Source organism: Theropithecus gelada, chromosome 20 (assembly GCF_003255815.1).
Source record: "Theropithecus gelada isolate Dixy chromosome 20, Tgel_1.0, whole genome shotgun sequence".
Lineage (NCBI taxonomy): Eukaryota > Metazoa > Chordata > Mammalia > Primates > Cercopithecidae > Theropithecus > Theropithecus gelada.
In genome coordinates, this window is record NC_037688.1 from 66,964,895 (window position 1) to 66,992,422 (window position 27,528).

Sequence of the window (27,528 nt, forward strand, 5' to 3'; positions counted from 1 at the left end):
ATCTATCAGGATGCAAATGGGTAAGAGAGATGCTATTTTAGGGGTAAGTCAGACACTTCTCTAAATTCAGCAAATAATTAGCAAACTTCTGCCTCTTTTGGATTGATGCTATTATCTGTGATCCGCAAGGTGTCAATCTCCCACCCCCATCTCCTTTTTTTGTTTTTCCAGAGACAGGATCTCATTCTGTCGCCCAGGCTGGAGTGCAGTGGTGCAATCATAGCTCAATGCATCTTTGAACTCCTGGGCTCAAACGATCCTCCAGCCTCAGCCTCTCGAGAAGCTAGGACTACAGGCACACACCACCATGACAGGCTACTTTTTTTTTTTTTGAGATGGGGTCTCGCTCTGTCGCCCAGGCTGGAGTGCGGTGGCCAGATCTCAGTTCACTGCAAGCTCTGCCTCCCGGGTTTATGCATTCTCCTGCCTCAGCCTCCGGAGTAGCTGGGACTACAGGTGCCCGCAACCTCGCCCGGTTAGTTTTTTGTATTTTTTAGTAGAGACGGAGTTTCACTGGGTTAGCCAGGATGGTCTCGATCTCCTGACCTTGTGATCTGCCCGCCTCGGCCTCCCAAAGTGCTGGAATTACAGGCTTGAGCCACTGCGCCCGGCCCCCTTTTTTTTTTTTTTTTAAGACAGATGGGGGTCTTGCTATGTTGCCCAGGCTGGCCTGAATCTCTGGCCTTAAGGGATCCTCCTGCCTCAGCCTCCCAAAGTACTGAGATTATAGGCGTGAGCCATGACATCTGGCCCACAAGATGACAATCTCATATGGTTCAGTTTAGTATTAGTAAATTGCTTCTGACACACTTCACCCAGGGGTGCATGACCACCCCCAGACAGGAACAGCAGCATAAAGATTCTCAATAGCAGAGTCTGTCGCTGACAGTCTTGCGTCACTAGGACGACAGTTAATGGGAAGCACCTGCAGGGCTGACTCCAGAACAACTGTGTCCCTGCACTTAAATGCCCTGGGCACTACATGTCTACAGTGCTGCTGTCTGCCCTTAATGATTCATCAGTCCTCTGCGCTCATCAAGCCCCTCCACCCTTTCTGCAAAGGCCCAGGTTTGGCTTTGTACCCAGCTGAAGATACGAGGAAGAGACTGAGGCAAAGGCACAAGGTGCTAAGGCGGCCTCCTCCGCCTCCTGTGGGCCCACCATGCCCACCTGTTGGCCACGATGCTAGGGTAATAGGCCTTCTGGTTCGCGTCCACCTTCAGGTCACTCTGGTGAATGAAGCGCTCCTGCTCCTCGAAGGCTCGAATGACGCTGACCCCCAGCAAGGTCTCGTTGAAATGGGAATAGACTGGGGAGCGGCTGACGGACTCGAGGCGCTTCAGCTGCCGGGAGGAGGCCACGTAGAACCTCTGGAGTAGAGAACAGATGCGGGGAGTTGATGAAGGTTCCCTCATCCCATCCTCCCAGGGCACGGCTGTGCTGGACAAAGTCTAGACATCACCAAAACCTCCAGGAAGCAAAATGTTAGAGCCGGGCTGCTCTCACAGGGGTGCCCGTGCACCTGGTGAAGCACAGGGATAGCACCAATGACAAGGACGGTGACAATGAATAGCTCACGCTTATACAAAGACTACTGCTCCAGGCATAGTTCTAAGCATTTTTACAAACATCAGTTCATTCAATCCTCACAAAAAACCTAGGAGGTGCTCATTCCTATAGATGATGAGTAAACTAAGGCACAAAGAAGCTAGTTAATCTCCCCCTCAAGGTGACGTGGCTAGCAAGGGGCAGAGCTGGGATTCAAACCCAGGACATCTGGACTGCAAAGGGCTAACCTCTACCTTGTACTGCCTCTCTGAAGCCTTCCACCTCTAGGGTTCTCTGGAACCAGCAGTGTGGTTTTGGGGATAGGCTTTGAGGTCAACGAGACCTCAGTTCAAATCCTGACTCAACTACTGACAGGCAATATAAACACGGCTAACACTTTATTTCCCTAAGCCTCAGTTTCCTCATCTGTAAAATGGGAACAACAAGGCTTGCTTGGCCACGTGTGGTGGCTTATGCTTGTAATACCCGCACTTCAGGAGGCAGAGGCGGGACATCACTTGAGGTCAGGAGTTTGAGATCAGCCCAGGCACATGGCAAAACGCCATCTCTACAAAAACAAGAAATTATTAAAAAAAAAAAAAAAAACCCACAAGGCTTGCTTCACAGGGTCATTGTGAGGGTGACATGTAAGAATTACAGTCTTACATGTGATGTATATTTGCGTGGCTACATTATTTCATAAATCATCTAGATATACATGATGTCACTAAGCACAGTGCCTGGTAATATTAGGTTGAACAGTAAGAAATGGCTGTTTCTATAGATAAGAAATGAATATTAGCAATCTCATATAGTTTGACCTAACAGTAAGCACTCAGCTGGTGACTACTGTTATTAAGTGACAGAATTTCACCTGTTGATCACATCCCCTCAGGGGTGACTGGGTCCCTGCAATGGCCAGTTCCGGCACACTCAGCCCAGCTGAGATGCCCATGAAGATGAGGTCAATCTTGTCACCCTCCTCCTTCGATGGCCTCCCAGTGCTCTTAGAGTTGCCAACCACGCTTCCCTCAACTCATCTTGTCCTGTAACTCTCCCCTTCCTTTCCTGTACACAGGCCGCCTGTCCCTACCACCATTCCTGTCCCATCCAGGCCATTCCTCATCACCCAGCAGATGGTAGCACAAATGTCACTTCCTAGGGAAGCCCTTCCCATCCTCCAACATGAGCACCATCTCCGGGCTTCAGTGTCCCAGCTCCTGGGCTACGATGATACGTTTCACAAGCAGCTCCACCCACCCTCGCCGGGAGATGCCTCATCTGCTCTGCCTGCCCCAACCTGGGCATTTAGCCAGTGCCAGGCACCAAGAGCCGCCCGCTAAGTCTCGTTAGATTCAGAACAAAAGCCAGCCACCCTCCGGAAGCTTTGTGGAGCTGTGGATCAGAGGCTGCACCAGCCATTTGAGGACACCGCACTCTCCTAGACTAGGTTTTCTCATCTATGCAAAAGGAACTGGTGAGCTCAGGGTTCCCGATTCCAAAAGGTGCCTACAATTGCTTATCGACAGCAGAGCTGGGAAAACTAATACAGGGTTGCTAGGAACTCAGCCTCCCTGCATCCTGCCCTGCGCCAGGTGTACTGGGCTGCTTTGGGGCAGAGTCCAACAGAGAGCATCAACAGCAGCAGGTGGCTTTTACGAGGCCTCCTGCGGTTGGCAGCTTCTTTCTGGGTAGCGGCACAGGCGTTAATTGGAACCACAGATGGAGAGCCTCCTGAGGCCCTAGAAGCTCTGTAAGTGAACCCAGGCACCACACAACCCCACGCAGTCTCAGAATAGCTGTTCCGCCAATTCCTGGAATGTGGATCAGATATAATTTCTTCTCCAGCTGTTCCCACCAACTCCCATGAAATCCAGACCCCTCTGCACGGCTGAAGGCCCAGGTGGTTCTGCCCCATCTTACCCTGGACCACATCTCCTTCCTCTCTCATTGGCTTGCCTTCTGAACAGTCCAGATGCAAATCGCTCTGAAGGGTGTTACCTGTTCAATTTCCTCCACTTGCCGCTGCCTCTGAACCTTATTTACTGGAAAAATCTAACCTGAGATGAATATCTGTTCAGGAATGATCTGATTATTTTTTTAGTTTTTAAGACAGAGTCTCGCTGTGTCACCCAGGCTGGAGTGCAGTGGCATAATCTCGGCTCATTGCAACCTCTGCCTCCCAGGTTCAAGCAATTCTCCTGCCTCAGCCTCCTGAGTAGCTGGGAATGCAGGCGCCCACCACCGCACCTGGCTAATTTTTGTATTTTTAGTAGAGACGGAGTTTCACCATGTTGGCCAGGCTGGTCTCAAACTCCTGACCTCAGGTGATCCACCTGCCCTGCCGATCTGATGTTTTTTTGAGACAACTTGCTCTGCCACCAAGGCTGAAGTGCAGTGGCACAATGTCAGCTCACTGCAACCTTCACCTCCCAGGCTCAAGTGACCCTTCCACCTCAGCCTCTCAAGTAGGTGGGACTACAGGTGCATGCCACCACACCCAGCTAATTTTTGTATTTTTGGTAGACATCAGGTTTTCCCATTTTGCTCAGGCTGGTCTCGAACTCCTGAGCCCAAGCGATCCTCCCGCCTCGGCCTCCCAAAGTGCTGAGATGACAGGCATAAGCCACCTCACCCGACCAAACTTCATGTAAATGAAATCTCAAAGTACCTACTCTTTTGCGTCTGGCTTCTTTTGATCACTGTAATTATCTGTGAGATAAACCCAAATTGTTGAGTATTAGCATTCCATTCCTTTTTACTACTCGGCCATAGATTGTATAATTATATCACAATTTATTTCTCCACAGTCCTGTTAACGGACATTTGAGCTGTTTCCAGTTTGGGCCGATTATGAATCAAGATGCTGAGAACATTCTAAGCACTGCCTTTGCTTTTTTTTTTTTTTTTCCATTTTTCCATATACACTTAAGAATGAGACTGCCTGGTGAGAGGATAAATGTACGTTTAGCCAAAAGCCATCAAAAAATTTACTATCCTATAATCTTGACCCTTAAAAAGATGATGTTTTCATGTATCCACCTCCCTTCCAGTCCTGCCCACACACACTTATACATTTTATCTCAGTGATGACAGCACACATACAACTTGGTCCTTTGCTGAAATCATTTCCTTTGTTGTTGAAAAATAAAATCCTTGGTGCTCCAACAGCTGTGTCTTCTAATTATCCCTGCTCAAAGCCACATTGTTCCACTGTGTACCCCTGCTCAAAGCCACATCGCTCCATGGTGTCCCCAAGGTCCTGCTATTGGCAGACATTTAAGTTGCCCTCAACATTGCATTTGGCCTGTTTTGGAGTCTTCTTTTTGAGTCTTTCAGGAAATTTTCCAGCTGGCGTATGAACATAGATAACATTTTTAGTAAATGAAAAAAAAAAAAAAAAAAGCTGGCACCAATTTCAAGGGGATATAATGAGACTCCGGGAACCGGACCTACTCTCTGATTCCATCACTGTTTGTTCTCATCAATCATTGGGCCACAGTGTAGTGGTGCACAGGGGCCGGCTGACTGAACCAAGGCCCCCTGGATGCCACCTGAACAGCTGTGCAGCATGATTTGAAATATGCCATACCTCATGGTTTCTTACTCTTGTTTTGCTTTGCAGCTGGAATGCTCCCATCTAAACAACCCATCCCTACTGGCAACCGTGCTGCAGTTAATCTTTTAGGGGTAAGTAACGGCACAGTTTGGGAACTGCACAGACTTGAGGTTGCACTCTCAGCTCTCCCACTTAGCAGGATGTTCCACCTGTCAATTGAAAACATGATCTATCCTGCGATATGCTAAGAAACCACATGTGTTTACAGAACAAAGAACATATAACCGTTTCTGCAGAAGGGATGCAGCAGAGACGACTGACTGCCTACACAATTTCTCCTTCTTTCCAACAGAAACTTCTTTATTTTTCTGAGACAGAGTCTCGCTCTGTCACCCAGGCTGGAGTGCAGTGGTGCAATCTTGACTTACTGCAACCTCCGCCTCCCGGGTTCAAGCAATCTCCTGTCTCAGCCTTCCGAGTAGCTGGGATTACAGGCACATGCCATCACACCTGGCTAATTTTTGTATTTTTAGTAGAGACAGGGTTTCATCATATTGGTCAGGCTGGTCTCAAACTCCTGACTTCAGGTGATCCACCCACCTCAGCCTCCCAAAGGGCTAGAACTACAGGCGTAAGCCACCACGCCCAGGCCCAACAGAAACTTCTTGCTGGGAAGTGCCATGTGCCCAGCTGAAACACGACACTTCCCAGGGTCCCTTGTGAATAGAGCTGGTCCCATGACTAAGTTCTGGACAATTAGATGTACAGGTGTCCCTCTGATCCAAGGTTTCGCTTTCCACGGCTATATGGTTTGGCTGTGTCCCCACCCACATCTCATCCTGAATTGTAGTTCCGTTAATCCCCATGTGTCATCGGAGGGACCAGCTGGAAATAACCGAATCATAGGGGCAGATTCCCACAACCTGTTCGCATGATAGTGAGTTAGTTCTCACAAGATCTGATGGTTTTATAGGGGAGCTCCCTGACTTCACGGCGCCCTCATTCTTCCTCCTGCCGCCATGTGAAGGAGGACATGTTTGCTTCTCCTTCTGCCATGGCCTCCTCAGCCGTGCGGAACTGTGAGTCAATCACATCTCTTTCCTCAATAAATTACCCAGTATTGAGTATTTCTTCACAGCAGCATGAGGATAAACTAATACACATGGTTTTGGTTATCCATGGTCAACTGCGATCGAAAAACAGTAAATGAAATGCAATAAATAAATGAAATGAAATAAATGAAAAATTTCAGAAATAAATAATGTGTTTAAGTTTTCAATTGTGCACCCTTCTGAGTACTGTGATGAAATCTCCCCCAGTCCCATCTGGGGTGTGAATCATCCCTTTGTCCAGCAGATCCACGCTGCAGACCCTCCCTGCCAGTTTAGTCACTTAACAGCCATATCGGTTATCAGACTGACTGCCATGGTACTATGGGGCTTATGTGTAAGTAACCCGAATTTACTCAATAATGCTCCTGGCTGGGCACAGTGGCTCACACCTGTAATCCCAGCACTTTGGGAGGCTGAGGCGGGCGGATCACTTGGGGTCAGGAGTTTGAGACCAGCCTGGCCAACATGGTGAAACCCCATCTCCACTAAAAATACAAAAACTAGCTGGGCGTGGCGCATGCCTGTAATCCCAGCTACTTGGGAGGCTGAGGCAAGAGAATCGCTTGAACCCGGGAGGCGGATGTCGCAGTGAACCGAGATTCCATCACTGCACTCCAGCCTGGAGGACAGAGCTAGACTCTGTCTCAATAATAATAATAATAATAATAATAATAATAATAAAATAACGCCTCTAAAGTGCAGCAGTAGTGACACTGGCATATTGTTATAATTGCTCTATTTTATTATAAATCACTGCTATTAATCTCTTATTATGCCAAACTTATAAATGAAACTTTATCATAGGTATGTATGTACAGGAAAAAAAACAGTATATGTAGGATTCAATACTATCTGCGGTTTCAGGCATCCATTAGGAGGGGTCTTAGAATGTGTGCCTGCAGATAAGGGAGTAGTGCTGATTCAGCACCCATATGCTCCCTTGTCCTACTTCCCTTCCTTGGTCTCACTGACTGAAACATAGATATAATGGCTGGAGCTCCAGCAGCAACCTTGGACCATGAGGCCAACTTAAGAATGAAAGGCTTGTATAAATATGGTAAGATTATTAAAATGTTTAAATAAAAGCAGGTATCTGGGATATTTAACTCATGAAGCTGCCATACCAGCCCTGAACAGCCTACCTCTAAATTTCTATTATCACAGAGAAAAAGAAACATCTGTCTTATTTAAGCTGCTATTATTCATGTTTTTTCTTTAGTTCCTGTCTCCTGCAGGAGGCTTAGGAACTAAAGAATTTTATACTTGAAGAAATTTTAGGCTGGGCGCAGTGGCTCACACCTGTAATCCCAACACTTTGGGAGGTCGACGTGGGTAGATCACCTGAGGTCAGGAGTTTGAGACCAGCCTGGCCAACATTGGTGAAACCCCATCTCTACCAAAAATACAAAAATTAGCCGGCCGTGGTGGATCACGCCTGTTAACTCGGGAGGCTGAGGCAGGGGAATCACTTGAACTGGGAGGTGGAGGTTGCAGTAAGCCAAGATTGCACCACTGCACTCCAGCCTGGGCGACAGAGCAAGACTCTGTCTCAAAAAAAAAAAAAAAAAAGAAATTTTAATAATGAAGTTGTCTTTACAGCGATAGGTTTTGTTTCCTTTTTGAACTGACAAGTGGAAAAATAAAACTTAGGAAAAAAGTGCATTTTGTTATTGTGAGCAAAAAAACAATTTAGGTATTTGAAACTGACAAAAACAAATCTACATGCTTCAAAAGCATCACACTGGGGACACAGTGAGATAAAACGAGGCTTTAGGTAACACTGGTGTATAATGCACAGTAGGGCTTGTCCTGAACACTAAGACTTCACCCCTTACCTGGACGAAGAAGTAGATGAGGCCAAGGGGCGGGATGATGATCGCGGCGATGGGCGTGGCCAGCAGGATAACGATGCAGGCACCGATAACGTTGAACAGGGAGCCCATGAACATCTTGATGACCTCCGGGATCATGGAGTCCACCGTGTCCAGCTCCTTGGAGAAGCGGTTTACCAGGTTCCCACTGGGGGTCCGCTCAAAGAAGCTCATGGGTGACCGCAGGATGCTGTGCAGCAGGTCCACGTGCAGATAGCGGGAAGCCAAGATGCCCCCGATGGACACGGCCATGGAGTAGCCAAACACGGCGATCCCTGAAGACACTTGGAGTTAAACTCCACAATGCGGAGGGGGAGCTGACCAGGCACTGCAGGGAGGAGTGGCTGTGCGGACGAGGCAGGCCTGGACTCCCAACTTCTAACAATGATAATAATGATGAGCCATGCATGGGGGCTCACACCTGTCATCCCAGCACTTTGGGAGGCCAAGGCGGGTGGATCACTTGAGGTCAGGAGATTGAGACCAACCTGGCTGACACAGTGAAACCCCACCTGTACTAAAAATACAAAAATTAACCAGGCACAGTGGCAGGCGCCTGTAATCCCAGCTACTCGGGAGGATGAGGCAAGGGAATCGTTTGAATCCGGGAGGTGGAGGTTGCAGTGAGCCGAGACTGCGTCACTCCACTCCAACATGGGCGACACAGTGAGACTCCATCTCAAAAACAAAATGATAATAATAATAATGATGATGATGATGATGATGATGATGGTGGTGGTGGCTATTATTCAGAGGGTACTTCCTATGTGCTAAGCACTGTGCTGGGTTTTACATGTAACTAATTTTTATGATGACTCCGAATAACTTCTATTACTACCCAATTTACAGATAAGAAAACTGAAGTCCAGATAGGTGAATGCCTTTGCCCTTAGTATACTGTGCCTATCAGAGGCAGAACTGGGATATTAATCCAGACAGCCTGCTCTTAATCCACACGCCATACTCCTCTAGACCAGGGGTCCCCGATCCTGGGGCCACAGATTGGCAGCAGTCCATGACCTGCCAGGAACCAGGCCCCACAGCAGGAGGTGAGCGGTGGGCAAGTGAGCTGATATCACCACCTGAGCTCTGTCTCCTGTGAGCTCAGCAGTGGCATTAGATCCTCCTAGTAGCGCAAACCCTACCGTGACCTGTGCATGCAAGGGACCTAGGTTGTGGGCTTCTTATGATAATCTAACTAATGCCTGATGATCTAAGGTGGAACAACTTCATCCCGAAATCATCCCCCACCCTTTCCATGAAACCCGTCTCTAGTGCCAAAAAGGCTGGGGATCACTGCTTTAGAACAGTGTTATCTAAGATGATTTTCTGAAATGATGGAAATGGTGGCTACTGAGCACTTGAAACCTGTCTAGTCTCATCGAATAAATCTTTAATTTTATTTTTCTTCTGAGAGGGGGTCTCTCCCATCCTGTCACCCAGGGTGGAGTGCAGGGCTGTGATCATGGCTCACAGAAGCCTCGACCTCCTGGGCTCAAGCAATCCTCCCACCTCAGCCTCCTGAGTAGCAGGGATTACAGGCATGTGCCACCATGCCCAGAGAATTTTTGTACTTTTGTAGAGACAGGGTTTTGCCATGTTGCCCAGGCTGGTCTTGAACCCCTGGACTAAGCGATCCACCCGCCTTGGCCTTCCAAAGTGCTGGGATTACAGGCGTGAGCTATTGCACCTGGCCTTTATTTAAGTTTAACAAATGAAATTAAAATAGCCAACTGTGTCTTACAACTACTGCACCAGACAGCACAGCTCTGAAACAGACATTGTTGCTGTGTGAGTTCAGGTAATACCACACCCTCTCTGTTCTCTATCTTCCCTCAATTATAATTTGTAGGCCACAGTCCTTTCCGCTAATGGCAAGGAAAGGGGAGGGTAGGGATTGAAAGAGTCAAGGAATCCATGTGTGCTCTGCTATCAGCAGGTCTTCCCAAAGCCGCCTCCTGGAGATCCTGAGACACTGGTGGTTCTCTCAAACAATGCACAGGAGGCCACTGTGCGTTCCAGAGCAGCAACTCCTAGGAACAGAGGCTTCTGTCTCGGCCTCTTTATAGGAAGACACCCAACAGGCAGGGGCTCAAGTGACAGGCTCTGAAGCCAATGCTGCCAAATCCCATCTCTGCCACTTACCACCTATGGGACCTTCTATAGGTCGCTGAATCTCTGTTTCCTCATCTGTACAATGGGACAATGACGCTAACCTTAGAGCACTGTGAAATGTAAAGTCCCCATCTGGCAATGTGCCTGGCATACAGGAAGTGCTCAAATGTGTCAACACTATCCGTTTACTGTGAATATGTCATATGGACCATACATGTGTATTTGCAAACACAGCTCACATACTGCATAGCACAGTGGATAACAGCGTGAGCTTCTAAGCCAGACTCCCTTGTTCAGTGCCAATACTGCCATGTATTAGCTGTGTGACTTTCAGCAACTCACTCAACCTCTCTGGGCCTCAATTTCTGTATCTCCAAAATGGGGGAAATATTAACTCCTACCTCACAGGACTGCTGCAGGGATAAAATAAGTTAAAACACGTGGAAGTGTTTAGAACACAGCCAAGCACCAAGTAAATGCTCCGTAAACGCCAGCTGTTATTATCAACGCTGCTGCATTTGAGGACTCCCATAGAACCACACAGACCGGTATAGAGCAGGGGGTTTTGTTTGTTTTTTGAGACAGGGTCTTGCTCTGTTGCCCAGGCTGGAGTGCAGTGGTGCAATCACAGGTTGAACTGTAGGCTCAAACTCCTGGGCTCAAGTAATCTTCTGACCTCAGCTGCCCAAGTAGCTGAGACTACAGGCACATACCACCACGTGCACCTGTAGTTTATTTTATTTACCTATTTTTTTACTTATCTATTTTTTCTAGAGATAGGGTCTCACTATGTTGCCCAGGCTGGTCTCAAACATCTGGCCTCAAGCGATCCTCCGACTTCAGCCTCCCAAAGCGTGGGATTACAGGTGTGAGCCACCATGCCTGGCCAACAGCAGGGTTTCTCAATCTTGTGACAACCAAAAGCATCTCCAGATATTGTCAAACATCCCTGGGGGACAACACTGCCCATAACTGGGAATTACTAGTATGAGCCAATTTCCGCCCTCGTTCAGCAGGCAAAAGTCCACAAATGAGACCTCACAGAAGCTCTGTCACCCTTACAAAGCAAATAGGGTCACGGGGGTCCTTCCCAACCCACAGTGCTTCCAGTGGCCTCTGTTCTCAACTGTCCTCATCTGTAAAATGGGCACACTGGAGCACTCCTCCCATCTACCACCAAGGCCCATATGAACAAAGGACTCAAACACTGACTCTACAAATATCTGAGCGTCTACTGGCTGACAGCTACTGTTCCTCTGGGTTTGGCTTGGTTTGGGGTCCCACAAAACCCTGAGGACACTAAGGATCCATTTCTATAATTAGACAAAGTCACAACAGGGGCCCAAATCGGGCGGGGTGGGAGACAGTGGCACCCACCTTGCGAAATGCCCAGGGCTCCATAGACGCTCAGTCGGACCTTCGTGTGCTCCTGGGTCCCGTTGACTATGGGGTCATCAGTCCAGAGGCTGAGCCAATAGTTGGAAGCCAGCGCGGCCACATGGTTACATATGAAAAGGAAGATGCTGAGAAAGGAGATGAAGAGTCCGATGGCCTTCATGTAGTCCCAGTACACGGAAAGTTTGACCTGGAGACCATGGGAGAGAAGGCAGCTTAGCACACGCATGCACCCAGCCCCAGCCCCACAAGGTCAGGGACTTCACCAGCACTGCGCCACCCAGCTGCCTGTCTTTGCTCCTACCTAGAACACCCTCCCCTTTAGCTACTGGACAAAGTCAGCAGTAAACAAAGTCCAGGGCCAGGCGCCGTGGCTCACACGTGTAATCCCAACACTTTGGGAGGCTGAGGTGGGCAGATCAACTGAGGTAGAGAGTTCGAGACCAGTCTGGCCAATATGGCAAAACCCCGCCTCTACTGAAAATATAAAAAATTAGCCGGGTGTGGTGGTGGGCACCTGTCATCCCAGCTAATGGTGAGCCTGAGGCAGAAGAATTGCTTTAACCCAGGAGGCAGAGGTTGCAGCAGTGAGCCAAGATTGCCCCACTGCACTCTAGCCTGAGTGACCAAGCGAGACTCCAGCTCAAAAAGAAAAAAAAAAAAAAATAGGGTCTCTGCCCTCATGCATGGAGCTTCCAGTCGCGTGGTGAGATTGGCTCCCATCAAATCATCCCAGAAAAATGCATCATCACAGAGAAGGGCCGTAAACGGCGCACAATTCCACATGAGTATAAAATTGGACATCCTGACCTAATGCTGTCTAGAGAGGTATTAGGGGAGGTTTCTTCAAGGAAGTGACATTGAAGAGTTAAACCAAGGCCAGGTGCAGTGGCCCACGCCTGTAATCCCAGCACTTCAGGAGGCCGAGGCAGGTGGATCACCTGAGGTCAGGAGTTTGAGACCAGCCCGGCCAACATGACGAAATCCCTTCCCTACTAAAATACAAAAACTAGCCAGGCCTGTTGGCAGGCACATGTAATCTCAGCTACTCGGGAGGCTGAGGCAGTCATTTGAGCTTGGGAGGCAGAGGTTGCAGGGAGCCGAGATTGCGCCACTGCACTCCAGCCTGGGCGACACAGAGAGACTCTGTCTCTAAAAAATAAAAACAATAAAGGGTATTGGCTGGGCAGGGTGGCTCATTCCTATAATCCCAGCACTTTGGGAGGCTGAGGCCGGTGGATCACCTGAGGTCAGGAGTCCGAGACCAGCCTGGCCAACATGAGGAAACCTTGTCTCTACAAAAAAACACAAAAACCAGTCGGACATGGGGCACGTGCCTGCAGTCCCAGCTACTCAGGAGGAGGCTAAGGCACAACAGTTGTTTGAACACGGAGGCGGAGGCTGCAGTGAGCCAAAGTTGCGCCACTGCATACCAGCCTGGGTGACACAGGATGACACTGCCTCCAGGGAAAAAAAAAGGAGTTAAACCATCTGAAAATGGAAAAAAGGTGGCAGAACCAGCACGTGCAAAAGCCCTGAGGTAGGAGGGAACACAGCACGGCTGGGGAACTGAGAGAAGGCACTGGTGGCTGGAGCCAGATCATGGAGCAGCAACGAACAAGAGGTTGAAGAAACAGGTCGCAGTCAGACCACACATGGCATGGGAGACTCGGGTCAGGATTCCAACTTTTATGCCAAGACTGACAGAAAGCAGAAGCCACCAATGAGCTTTAAGCAATGTGTGACATGTTGCCTGGCAACCAAGGCCAAGTGTCACCTCCACACCCCAACTGGGCCAGCCTCTCCCAATTCCTTTCCCTCTGAGCACAGAACACCATCTCACCCATTTTCCCAGTGCCCAGCTCGCTCCGGAGGCGAAGCTGCGAGTTTCTTGCCCTCCTGTATTCCCTGTGGTGCCCAGCATGGGTCTAAACAAATCAGTCTAGCCTCCTGACATGACAGACAGGGCTCTCTGCTTTAGGCCAGCCCCTGCCTAAACCACCTGGCTTGGTTTCAAGAAATTCCAGCGATCTTTACCCGTGTCTGTGCTCACTGTCATTTCAAGCTTTTCATGCTGAACTTTGGGTCGTAAAAATCATCTGGAAACTGGGCGCGGTGGCTCACACCTATAATGCCAGCACTTTGGGAGGCCAAGGCAGGAGAATCACTTGAGCCCAGGAGTTCGAGACCAGGCTGGGAAACATGGTAGGAGCCTGTCTCTACAAAAGATTTTAAAATTAGCTAGGTGTGGTGGTCCACCCCTCTAGTCCCGGGTACTCAGGAAGCTGAGCCAGGAGGATCTCCTGAACCCAGAAGCTTAAGGCTGCAGTGAACACTGGTCACACCACTGCACTCCAGCCTGAGTGACACACTGAGGCCCTGCCCCCACCAGAAAAAAAACAAGAATCATCTGACCCTACGGTCTAGCTGAAAGGTAACAGGTGAAAGATAACAGGTCTGGTGTGTACCTGATTGCTTCCTTTTGAGTTTTCAAGTTTCCATTCTGGAAAATGAAATATGTGGGTGAGGAGACAGGTCATAATTGAGAATGTGTTTACTTCACCACTTGGCTTCATCATATGCAGCCAAGCTGCTGCCATCCCTGAAATTAGCCTGCAGTGTTCAGGAACCTCTTTCTCATGAGCAATGGAATGTGGTGGGCTTGGGGGTCACAAATGACAAGTGTGTGGCCAGGTGTGGTGGCTCACATCTGTAATCCCAGAAGCAGGCAAGTCACTTGAGCCCAGGAGTTCAAGACCAGCCCGGGAAATAGGGTGAAACCTCATCTCTACAAAAAATAAAGAAAATTAGTCAAGCATGGTGGTGCACACATGTAGTCCCAGCTACTCGGGAGGCTGAGGTGGGAGAATCACTTGAATCTGGGAGGTGGAGGCTGCGGTGAGCCATGATTGTGCCACTGCACTCCATCCTGGGTGACAGAGTCAGACCCTGTCTCAAAAAAAAAAAAAGGAAACAAATTAAAAAAACAAAAAAAAAAAGGCCAGGCACCATGGCTCACGCCTGTAATCTCAGCACCAGCATTTTGGGAGGCTGAGGTGGGCGGATCACGAGGTCAGAAGTTTGAGACCAGCCTGGCCAACATAGTGAAACCCCATCTCTACCAAAAATACAAAAATTAGCTGGGCATGGTGACGCATGCCTGTAGTCCCAGTTACTAGGGAGGCTGAGGCAGGAGAATCACTTGAACCTGGGAGGCGGAGGTTGCAATGAGCTAAGATTGCGCCATGGCACTCCAGCGTCTCAAATAAAAAAAAAAAAAAAGAAAGAAATGATGAGCGTGTTGTGCCTGGCTCCACTCCTGGTCCAACTTTGACAAGTTACAAGCTCCCTGGCTTTGGTGTTCCTTGAATATAAAATCGGAGTTAAGTGAGCATTAAATGGGCCTGGCATCTCTGGCCCTTCCTTCCCATGTCCTGTGATTTGGGGTAATTTCTTTGGCTTCCTGGAGGGTCACTAAGTGTAAGGCGGGAGAGGACACCACAGTCACCTCTGCCCCTTGTTATGGTCCTGACTGTGATGACAAGTTAAGAAGCCAGGAACAGACAGTCCTGGGAAGTTCGGCACACATCCGGGCGGATCTAAGAAAAGGTGCCCCAACCTCACTCCCCCGCTACCACCTTTCATGGGTTTTTTTTTTCTTTATCTGCATGCTTATTTTTTACCTACTTTAAAAATTCAATTCCCTTTTTTTAAAAAAAAAAAAAACATAACCACATGTATTTTTAAAAATAAACTTTGGATCACCACCACAAATGGAGAATTATTAACATTTGCCCAAAATAGACGATCTTTAAAAACAATAAAACAGGAGCTCAAAACCTGGTCTCCTTGTTACGAAGAGAGGCCAGTGGTTGTTGGGTACTGAAGGCAGGGTAGGACCCAACTGAGACTTTCTCAGGGACATAATCATTAGGACCAAATGAGAAATGAAAAGTAAGCAGGGCGCAGTGCTCACGCCTCTAATACCAGCACTTGGGGAGGCCAACGTGGGTGGATCACCTGAGGTCAGGAGTTCAAGGCCAGCCGGACCAACATGGTGAAACCCTGTCTCTACTAAAAACACAAAAATTAGCTGGGCGAGGTAGCGAATGTTTGTAATCCCCGCTACTCAGGAGGCTGAAGCAGGAAAATTGCTTGAACCGAGGAGGCAGAGGGTGTAGTGAGCCGAGATCGCACCATTGCACTCTAGCCATGGCGACAGAGTGAGACTCTGTTTCAAAAAAAAAAGAAAAGAAAAAAAAAGAAATGTAACAAACATTCATCTGTCATTTAATGTGTCTGTGCACAACTGGAAACCATCTCATGCACAACTGAACCCCACATTGCAGGAAGCCCTGATTTAAAGCATCCAGCTTGCCTCTAGCTAATGAGATCCCCTGAGCTGCTCAGGTAGTCAGTAGAGCAGAGACTGCAAGTATCAACCCTGAAGTCTGCCAGGGTTCAAATCCCAGTTCTGCCACTGACCAGCGGTGACCTTGGGTCAGTCACTTAGCCTCTCCCGCCTCAGTTTCTGGTGCTGTAAGCAGTACTTCAGAGGTGTGTTGTGATGGACACGTGAGTTCACACAGACAGGGCACTTTGCACAGTGCCAGTGCACAGCGGGCACTCTGTCAACTCCAGCCACCATCATCATTTAAGGAGTGAATCTCACCTGCCCTGTCTGCGCCTTGTCAGCCTCCATCAGCTTCCACGTCTCCTCCTTCTTGGCCCCATCTTTCTGCAGTTCCGCGGTGCTGTTGTGTTGCCTGCTGATGTCCCCGCTGTAGGAGGAGGAGCTGCTGAGCTGTCTGGAGAAGCAAAGCACAGGGGTGTCAATGGCACAGATGCCTTGGGCAAGGTTGGAGGGCTCCCTGCTGGGGCTGCTATTGTGGGTCTGAACCATGGCATAAGAGACGGAGTGTTTCCACACGCACACGTGTAAACATATATATGAACACGTGCACACGTGCACCACACCCCACCATGTCGTTCCCCAGGGTTCCAGGTCCCCAGAGAAAGGCAGTGTCTCAGGCAGGAACGAGACCTGTGGGAAACGCGATCTGTGATGATCTCTGGGAGGCTGCAAAAAGCCCATGACCACTGATAGGCAAAAAGTGCGTGCTTGCCTTTTTTTTTTTTTTTTTTAAGATCAATTCTAATTGATCTCAAAACAGACAAACCGCCAATAAAAGATAAAACAGGGCGCATCACAGATCATTTTTCAAACACGAAAAAGATTCAAAATGTAACACATGATGAAAAACACAGAGAAAAGTACCCAGCGAGTTCAATTCTCTAGTTTTACAAATGTGGCGGGGGTTGGGGAAGGAACTTGCCCTGGCTGCTCCTTCACAAAAGCGTGTTACTCAGAAAGTACTATTCGGCCAGGTACAGTGGCTCCCACCTGTAATCCCTGCACTTTGGGAGGCCAAGGCGGGTGGATCACTTGAGGCCAGGAGTTCAAGACTAGCCTGGCCAACATGGTGAAACCCCGTCTCTACTAAAAATACAAAAATTAGCCGGGCATGGTGGCACGTGCCCGTAGTCCCAGCTACTCGGGACACTGAGGCAGGAGAATCGCTTGAATCTCAGAGACAGAAGTTGCAGTGAGCCATGATTGCGCTACTGCACTCCAGCCTCAGCGACATAGTAAGACCCTGTCTCAAATTAAAAGAAAAAAAAAAAAATAGCACCTTTTGCACATCAGTGGTCATCAGCTTTATGCAGACCCCCACAGATGATCACAGATTGCACTGCCGCCAGTTTAGTGTTCAGTGGCTGAGACTGCGCCAGTGCACACTGTACTCTAGCCTGGGTGACAGAGGGAGACTCCATGTCAAAAAAAAAAAAAAAAAAAGACAAAGAAATTATGGCGGTCATGGAAAACACAGCTGTGGCTCATTGCCGTGGAAATTTCTATACCTTCCTCTACCTACTTATCTCCTGCACAAGATTACAAGCTACCTGAGGTCAGGAGCCCCATGTGAGTCATCCCTGCAGCCCCAGAACTGTGTTCCCTGAAAATACTTCCTGAAGGCTGAATAAACCTCCAGCACCTCCCCTCTTTGAACTAGGGCCTGGGGGTGCGTAACCTTTCCGTACCCATGAGATCTGTGCAACGGTCTCTGGTTAAGGCCAAGTGAGGAGGAAGTGGCCCTCAAAGCCAAAAGCAAGAGTGAGTTTTCAGGGAGCAGAGGGAAGAATCCGAACCAACTCTGGATGGAATCTAGAATTCAGATGGGGAGCTGGGGCTTCCTACTCCATGATGTAGGACTTCACAAGTCACACACCTTGGACAGAAAATCTTATATCCTTCTACACTCATGCACTGTCTGGAGCCTCCCACTACAATTTAGGCTGTGTGAGATGATAACAATGGCAAAACTGACATCTACCAAGTGTTTGACTGTTCCAGGCACAGTGCTGGGCCGCATCGTCTTTGCTCTCTCCTGACCCCTATAGCAACTGCAGGTCCGCGATCCCTTCTCAAATCTCTGGGGTCAGGTATGTTTAGTCTCTGACTTTGTCAATTTTTGTTGTTGCTGTTGTTTTGCTGTTTTCTGGGGTTTTTTGGTTTGTTTTTGTTTTTTGAGACGGAGTCTCGCTGTCACCCAGGCTGCAATGCCATGGTACGATCTTGGCTCACTGCAACCTCCACCTGCTGGGTTCAAGTGATTCTCATGCCTCAGCCTCCCGAGTAGCTGGGACTACAGGCATGCACCACCATGCATGGCTAATTTTTTTATCTTTAGTAGAGACAGGGTTTCATCATGTTGGCCAAGCTGGTCTTGGACTCCTGTCCTCAGGTGATCTGCCCACCTCGGACTCCTGTCCTCAGGTGATCCGCCCACCTCAGCCTCCTAAAGTGTTGGGATTATAGGCGTAAGCCACCATGCCTGGCCAACTTAGCCAATTTTTAAAAACTAGTATGGTTAACATACTGCATATGTTATAAATCCCCGAGGATCTAAGGAAACCCTCTATAATCAAACAGAAGCACACTTCCTTTTTTGTAGAGATGGAGTCTTGCTGTGTTGCCCAGTATGGTCTCAAACTCCTGGCCTCAAGCGATCCTTCTGCCTCAACCTCCCAAAATGCTGAGATTACAAGCATGAGCCACCATACCTGGCCTTGAGATAGTTTTAAATCGAATGCTGCTTCATAAAGCCTGAACCTTCCAGGCCCCACCAAGGGATCTGAGCAAAGACCCACACCATGTAGGGAACATGAGTGTCAGAAGCGTGGACAGATGGTTAAATCATGAGGCCTGTGTGTGTCGTGCCACCTGACAAGAAGAGTGCCACATTCCTTCTTTGGGCCTCTGTGTTCTGAAAAGCAAGGTCTTTGGAGGATTTGGGAGGGGAGGCAGAAAGATCGGGCCTTCCAGGACCCCAGGGGACCGAGGCCTTTCTTTTGTCCCTCCACTTGTCCTCCTGCTGACAGGGCAGGGTCCTCGGGTTGGAGCCGCCCTCCCCGCTCTTACCTCTGCAGTTGCTTTCCTGCACTGTCCGTCACTAGCATGCCATTCTCCATTTGCTTTGCTTCCTTCCCTGGACCGCTGATGCCCGTGACCCCTGGCAGAAGAGAGACAAAGGGGGCAAGTGGGGTTACATAAGCCAGATGCTAAAACCAAGGGCAAGAAACACCAGCCACTACAGGGAGGAGACAGCAGAGCACCTGGCCGCCAGGATGATCAGAAATAGGAGACCTGCTCTGCAGAGGCCACGGACAGGCTGTCTGGTTGTGGGGCAGGTGGTATTTGGGGTTCAGTCCCTTGGGGCAGGGACAGTGCTTCGCAACTGTGCAAAGGGCTCCATCCACTGAGGGAACTGGGCCTGAGCCAGCATCCTGTGACAGCAGCAATGGGTAAAACGCAGCCCAGAAAACAGTAGCTCTGCTGTGTTAAACTCACTTCCTAGGACCAGGATGCAAGGAACCACACCAGGGAAAGGGCACAGCCCCCTGATTCCAAAGCACTGCAAAAAGAGGTGATACTCAAAATAGATAACCAATTTGACAAGGGCATCAGCCAACAGGCAGAGGCCCAGAGACCCCTGTAGTGCCAGAAGTTAACCCTTCAGTTCCCAGACCACACAGAGGTCCCAAGAGTTCAGGGTAAAAGGTACCTGGGGCAGTGGCTGTCTCCACAGTAATAAGAAAGTATTTCAACATTTGAACAACTGGGGAACCGAGTTCTGTCAACAACCAGGTGAGCTTCAAAGTGGACCCTTCCCTGGTTGAGTCTTCAGATGAGACCCCAGCCCTGGCAGATGCCTTGGTTACAGACTTAAGGAAGGACACTGATAAGGACACCAAGGGACACGGCAGCTGGATATCTGCCCTGATCCCAGGAAGAATCCACCTGGCATCAATAATAATCACCGGAACATCAACAATGACAATGACAGCCAACATTTATCAAGTGCGCTCGGGCATTGTGCTGTGTCAAAACAGATCATATCTCTTTCCCGGTTCACAATAACTCAGTGAGGATGATGACTACTGCCCCCACTCTGCACTGACTGCCTCATTCTTTGGTGCCAGGAGAGAAAGCAGCACAATGTAAGGCATGAGAGGGCTGACCCCAGAAGAGGTGGGAGAGGACCCAGGACAGAAGACACAAAAGGGATAAATATGCAGCCAGCAGCACGGTCAGGGTGACCCTGGGAACATGCTAGGGTGACCCTGGGAATATACTCGGGTGACACAAATAAAAGCAGAGCTAAAAAATGCAAAGTCTCGCAGAAACAGCCACGCCTGGAGACACAGACACGCCTGGAAGGGAAGAGGGGGCTGCAGATCGTTCCTGGACTCAGGGAGGCGCTCCATGCCAGGGATTCTCAGTCTTGGTTGTGAATGAGTCACAGGGGGCTTTATGAATGAGCAGGTGGCAGTCGGGCATGGTGCCTCACACCTGTAATCCCCAGCACTTTCGAGGCCGAGGTGGGCGGATCACTTGAGACCAGGAGTTCGAGACCAGCCTGGCCAACATGGAAAAACCCCATCTCTATACTAAAAACACAAAAATTAGCGGGCATCGTGGTGCGCACCTGTAATCCCAGCTACTCGGGAGGCTGAGGCACTAGAATTGCTTGAACCCAGGAGGCAGAGGTTGCAGTGAGCTGAGATCGTGCCACTGCATTCCAGCCTGGGTGACAGAGCAAGACTCTGTCTCAAAAAAAAAAAAAATAAAATAAAATAAAACAAAAATTAAAAAAGAAACCTAAGAAACATTAATAAAAGAAAAAAAATTAAAATTAAAAAATGAGCAGGTGCCCTCGTGTCTAGCCCGGTCCCTGCGGTGACTCTGAATTAGAGCACGCTCCATCAACTGTGATGTGTGGGAAGTGCTCTCTCATTTCCTGGCTGTGCGCCTTGGGGAAATGATAAACTTCTCTGAGCCTCATCTTCCACATCTGCAAAACAGGAACAGCAGCAGACCCAACCCTCATTCGTGAGAGGATGAAACGAGATCGCACGCAGGGCCTGGCACGGCGAGTGTTCAGTGATGGCAGCCCCTTAAACACGTTCTCCAGAGAACTACAGGCATAGCCAGGAACTGAGAACCTCTGCTTTAAACATTCCCTTTAATGTCAGCATCTGTTTTGTTTTGTCTAAACTAACTAAACATTAAATTAAGAAAACAAACAAACAAAGCACAAATAGCCACATCACCCAGGAAGGAAGAGTGACACCAAGCAGGACTTCCCAGGCAGCCAGTTCTCACACACATGCGTAACACTGGGAACCGGCCACGCTCTTAACCACCTTTCTCTGTGCAGGAATGAGAATGTTCCAGAACACTCCCAGGGACCTCCATCCGGAGGTTGCATGCCGCAGAGAGCCCCCTCCTCCTACCAGCAGCCTCAGGCCGCCCTCCTGTAAGCCTCAGCCTTCACTTCTCCTGTTCCTCACTGACCACCAGGCTCAGTTGCGAGCTTCTGCAAGAATGCAGTGCTCGCTAAGGTTGCAGTGGCCTGCTATGGCAGTCTCACCCTCTCAACCCACCAATTAGCCTACAGGTTGAACTGGGCAGCTGGAAAATTCCACTCTGCATGGGGGAGGACCCAGCGCCTAAGAGGAGGAATCTGAGCATCGGTTAGTCCACCATCCTGTCAGCCTTTGTTTTCTTTTTCTTGTCTTGAAACAAGGTCTTCTCTGTCGCCCAGGCTGGAGTGCAGAGGTGCGATCTTGGCTCACTGCAACCTCTGCCTCTTGGGTTCAATTGATCCTACCACCTCAGTCTCCCAGGAAGCTGGGATTACAGGCACGTACCACTGCGTCCAGCTAATTCTTTTGTATTTCTAGTAGAGACGGGGTTTCACCATGTTGGCCAGGCTGGTCTCAAACTCCTGACCTCAGGTGATCCAACCACCTTGGCCTTCCAGACTGCTGGGATTACAGGTGTGAGCCACTGCTCCTGGCCCCCTGTTGGCCTTTTGAAGGAATCAGCTCTCCCTCTTCCTACAGCCTTGGTGGGCCTGTCAATCAGGGTGCCTCAGATTCCCCCAGCCAAGGTGGACAGTGTCCGAGATTGCCCCATGAAAGCCCCTCTCCCAGGACTTGAACCGTCATCAGTGGTCTACAAGGACCAAAGACAGTTCATCTGTCCTAAAAGAGTCTGTATGGTCCCGGAGTCCCCATTTCCTGAGTTCTACTGGCTCAGTTCTGCCTTTGATTCATGAGTTACCCGGTATCCTTCCAGAAAACAGCCTTTTTGTTTAAGGTGGCCAGATTCAGCTTCTGTTGCTTTTAAAAAAAAAAGCCCTTGGCTGGGACCCTCAGCCACACACTGCCGAAGGCAGGAGAGACGGGTCCACTCTGGCCACTGGAATTCCTCTAGGTGACACCCCTCCTCAGGGCCCTCCACCACCACCTGCTGCAGTTCCCCAACAGGCGCGGATCACCCTGCATCGTCTGGGCCCATGTGTGTCTTGACTGTGCCCCAGGATGCATGGGTGGCAGCTCACAATCAAACTGTTGCCATTTATTGTCTATCCACTGTGTGCCAGGCACTTGATAAGCACGGTCCCCTCAAGGCGTGCTGGCCATGGTAACGTGACACATGAAAGAGTAAAGCTTAGCCAGGGTCACCAGCGACAATAAAGGGATCTGGGGACTCAGGCCGTATCCCCCAGTGCCAGCCTCAAAGCCAGACACACAGGAAGTACCCAGTAAATGTGTGCTAAGTGAACCAATGAACAACCAGGGGAGTGAAAACCCAGACATCTGACGACACCTCCCCAGACATGCAGCAACGGTCTCGGCCCGTCTCTGGCCTCATTCGATGAGCAGAGTCAACTCCAACCCAGGCAGTACTGACCTGCTTCTTCCTCGTCCACCACTTTGCTGCCTGGGAATTCAGAAGACCCAAGATGTTGTTAAGAAGCAAAGAAAAACTCCCACCCTAAGCCCCTAACTAAATGAAGAAGTGAAGGGGCTGTCTTTTCTAAAGGGGGAGGGGCAAGAATGGCTGAAGGGTCTGCTCCATTTGTGCCTCAGTTTCCCCAACCCACACATGCTGGGTGGATCTGGGACAAGCACACTGCCGAAGACCAACCCCTTTCTCCAAAGTCATAACTGTGTTGGGTTTTTGTTTGTTGGAGACGGAGTTTCACTCTTCAGCCCAGGCTGGAGTGAAGTGGCGTGATCTCGGCTCACTGCAACCTCGGCTTCCCAGGTTCAAGCAGTTCTCTAGCCTCAGCCTCCCAAGCAGCTGGGATACAGGCGCCTGCCACCACACCTGGCTAATTTTTGTATTTTTTTTTTTTAAAGTTTATAATTAGATTTAATAGTATTACGATTCTAATAAGCAAGTTAAATCAGAAACCTTGAGACAATTATAAATATTTTACAGATATTTTGGAACCCAAGTATTAAGACTATAAATAAATATTAGCCCACATCTATGAAAAATGACTCATGTTTCTTTCTAATGAATTGACCATTACATTTCCGAAGTTATGAAATGGCCAACAGACCACAGAAAGACAATTCTTTAGGCTCCTGCTTGAAACCAACAGCTTCAGCAAACTGCTGGCCTTGATTCAGGGCCAAATAATTTTTGTATTTTTAGGAGAGACGGGACTTTGCCGTGTTGGCCAAGCTGGTCTCAAACTCCTGACCTCAGTTGATACACCCGCCTTGGCCTCCCAAAGTCCTAGGAATACAGGCATGAGCCACCGTGCCTGGCCAAAGTCATAACTGTGTTTAACCATAAACAGAGCTAAACAAATAATGCAGACCAACCTTCAGTCTTCACACCTGTTTTTACAGCAGGAGAGGGAAAGAAAGTATTAACAGTAGGCAGGCCAGGCAATGACATTGGGAGGTGGCATGGGACCATTACTCCCACCAGTAAATGGTTCATTTAGCACACATTTACTAGGTACTTACTGTCTGTCCTCAACCCCTTTGAGGACAGACATTGCTTATGACAAGGGCTGGCCCCACACAGAGCCAGATGCACATGTACCCAAGAGGAGAAGAGCAGGTGACTTAGCCCAGATATCATCCTGGACCCTCCCAGGCTGCGATGGGGGCTTCTTCTCTGGGATTTCCCAGGCCCTCAAGCACTCCTCCATCACTGCATTTAGCACTGTGATACCCTTAATTGTTTGGTGTCTGTCTCTCCCATCAGACTGTGAGCTCTCAAGGGCATGAAGTGGGTCTTATCCATCGCTGTATTACCAGCACCGGGCACAGCAGGTGGCCAAGTGCAGTTACACAGGATGCACACTGCACAACTCAAGGTGGGGGGCACCATTCCACACAGAGGCTCACGTACCAGGTGGCCTTGTGGCACACAGCAGGCACTCTGTACACACCCAGCAGACAGATGGACAGACTGACAATTGTATGGCCAACTCAAGAAGCAGAGCTGACTTCCCATTGCCAGAGGGGCCCCTCTCACAGCCAGAACTGAGAAAGCTGGTTTCTAAAGCAGACCTGAGAAGGGTCCACTGCTATTTTCTCCTAGTCTGAGGTATTTATGTTGCTGTGTAAACATCCAAAGCCCTCCGGCCTACCCATTGCTTATGCAGGACGTGCCTTGAACAGCCAGGGTGCAATTCATCCACTCAATTATTTAACACATTTATCGAGTGTCTAACTATGTGTCAGGCTCTTTTCTTAGTCCTGGGGATAGAGAGACAACCAAAAACCCCTCAGAGCAGCCAGGTGCGATGGCTCATGCCTGTAATCCCAGCCCTCTGGGAGGTTGAGGTGGTTGGATCACTTGAGGTTCGGAGTTCGAGACCAGCCTGGCCAACATGGCAAAACACCGTCTCTACTAAAAATACAAAAATTAGCCGGACGTGGTGGCGCACATTACTACTCCCAAGTAATTCCAGCTACCTGGGAGGCTGAGGCAGGAGAATCACTTGAACCCGGGAAGTGGAGGTTGCAGTGAGCCGAGATCGCACTGCTGCATTTCAGCCCGGGTGACAGAGCAAGACTCCCAAAACAAAACAAAACAAAACAAACTCCTGAGATCTTACATTCCAAAGGAAGAGATCAACAATAAACGAACAAGTAGATCCATAATTTACTCCAGGCAGCAATAAGTGCCACAAAGAAATCAAAGCAGGGAAGAAGAGGGAAATGAAGGCTGGGGGCCAGAGTGGAGAATGCTACAAAGTAGTAAGAATTCTTTCTCTTTTTTTTTTTTTTTGAAGCAAACACACGAAACTTTCAATTCAATGACTGTCACTGAGTTCATGCAACCAGCAGGTGTTGGTTTTCGGATGCTGTCAAGCCAGGTGCTGTTTCTACCCTTGACCCACGTTAAGTCCTGCCTGTATTCTGCTGCCAGCCCTCTCACTGTTTATTCTACCAACACTGCCTTTACTCAAGAAGGTTCTGGAACTCTGCTTGGGCGAGGTCCAGCAGGCCAGCCTCCCCGGAGGGAAGAATTTGACTCACAGCTTTATAGTCAACGCCTCATTTTTGACCAAAAACGGCATTCACTGACTGCCTCACCAACCTCCTCCCCTAGCCTCGGCACAGAAAGCTCTTCACCCTCAAAAGAGGAAGAAATCCGGCCTCTGAGGACAGCCAGAAGGAATGTGGGGTCTGTACGATGAACTCTCTCGGCAGCTGCTCTGTGCTGACAACCAATTTCTGTAACTTGGGGAGGTGCCTACGGCCCACTGTTAAGAAATCAAAGGTGGCAGGAGATGAGAAAACCTCACAATATGCTCTCAATCTTGTCAAGGGAAAAGGCCTAGGAAGGAAGGACAGGTGGAAAATATGCCAAAGCTAATATGAGCTCCCTTTCTGGGTGGTGAGGGGGAAGGATGTTCTTTTTCGGGACTTTTTTCTTTTCTTTCTTTTTTTTGAGACAGCGTGTAGCTGTTACCCAGGCTAGAGTGCAGTGGCACAATCTTGGCTCACTGTAACTTCTGCTTCCCGGGTTCAAGCGATTCTCCTGACTCAGCCTCCTGAGTAGCCGGGATTATAGGCGTCCGCCACCACGCCCAGCTAATATTTTTGTTTTCTGGGTTTTTTTGAGATGAAGTCACCCAGTCTGGAGTGCAGTGACGTGATCTCGGGTCACTGCAAGCTCCGCCCCTCAGGTTCACGCCACCCTCCTGCCTCAGCCTCCCAACCTTTCTGTATTTTTAGTAGAGACAGGGTTTCACCATGTTGGCCAGGCTGGTCTCGAACTCCGGACCTTAGGTGATCCGCCTACCCCGGCCTCCCAAAGTCGTGGCATTAAAGATATGAGCCACCATGACCGGCTTTTTCCTGATTCTTTGTACTCTTCTGTAGTTTACAGATGTCTATGATGAGCACACGTTGCTTTTATAATCATTAGGAAAAACTCAGTAAATACTTAAGAGGGAAAAGTATTTGCCATGAGGTTAACAGATGGTTCAAGCAACGTGTTGAAAAATGGCCACATGCCAGGTGCCGTGATTCATGCTTATAATTCCAGCATTTTGGGAGGTCCAGGTGGGAGGATCGCTTGAGCCCAGGAGTTCGAGACCAGCCTGGGCAACAGAGTGATATCCCATTTCTACAAAATAAATAAATAAATAAATAAATAAATAAATAAATAAATAAAAATTTTTAAAAGAGAAAAATGGCCACATTGTTGGAATACAGGTCCTTCTCCCAAGAGGACGAGGGAAGAAGTCAGCAATGTGAAGTCAGAGCATACAGGGCTTCTTGCTCTCGGTGCTTTGGATGTCCTGGCCAGGGGATTCTCTGTCATGGGGGGCAGGGTAAGGAGGAATTAGTCTTGAGTGTCACAGGATATTTAGGGACATCACTGGCCTCTACCCTGGTTGCCTGCCAGGGGCAAACCTCACTACAGTTGTGACATCCAAACACGTCTCCAAACACTGCCAATTGTCCTCAGGATTGGGGGCACGGTGGGGGCAATTTGCCCCCCATGGAAAACCACCACTCTAGGTATTAGGTTCCTAAGAAAGAAATGAGAGTCACAAAGATGAGTTTTACCTTCCAGCTATGAAGGTTAATGAGCCGTTTTTTTAAATCCCTTACAATTTTTTTCCCTTAAGTGGCTTGAGGTAATATGTGAAAATGGTTCACTATTCACTCGATCCAGAAAACCCCACAGAACCACGAAAATTAAGAGGTTCAAATCTTCGTACTCACTTTAAGAACACTTGTGAGACCGGACATGGTGGCTCATGCCTATAATCCCAACATTTTGGGAGGCTGAGGCAGGAGGATCCCTTGAGGCCAGGAGTTGGAGACCAGCCTGGCCAACATGATGAAACCCTGTCTCCAGTAAAAACACAAAAATTAACCAGGCATGGTGGCATATGCCTGTAATTTCAGCTACTCGAGAAGCTGAGGCACAAGAATTTCTTGAACCCAGGAGGCGGAGGGTGCAGTGAGCCAAGATCATGCCACTGCACTCCAGCCTGGGCAACAGAGTGAGACTCTGTCTCAAAAA

At 49.0% G+C, this 27,528-nt stretch overlaps 1 protein-coding gene and 1 non-coding gene across 2 annotated transcripts in view; both read right to left on the reverse strand.

Annotated features, from left to right (window-relative positions):
* ABCC1 (ATP binding cassette subfamily C member 1) overlaps positions 1-27,528 on the reverse strand; it is a 193,206-nt gene that overhangs the window by 20,539 nt on the left and 145,139 nt on the right. Inside the window, exons 20-24 of the mRNA XM_025370697.1 lie at positions 19,084-19,174; positions 16,273-16,408; positions 11,583-11,790; positions 8,055-8,365; positions 1,171-1,370 (exon numbers count right to left, since the gene is read on the reverse strand). Of these exons, the coding sequence (XP_025226482.1) occupies positions 1,171-1,370; positions 8,055-8,365; positions 11,583-11,790; positions 16,273-16,408; positions 19,084-19,174 (946 nt within the window). The remainder of the gene's footprint in view (positions 1-1,170; positions 1,371-8,054; positions 8,366-11,582; positions 11,791-16,272; positions 16,409-19,083; positions 19,175-27,528) is intronic.
* On the reverse strand, positions 23,521-23,657 carry LOC112614875. Its single transcript, XR_003117179.1, has one exon. It is a non-coding gene; the product is annotated as a small nucleolar RNA SNORA2/SNORA34 family (small nucleolar RNA).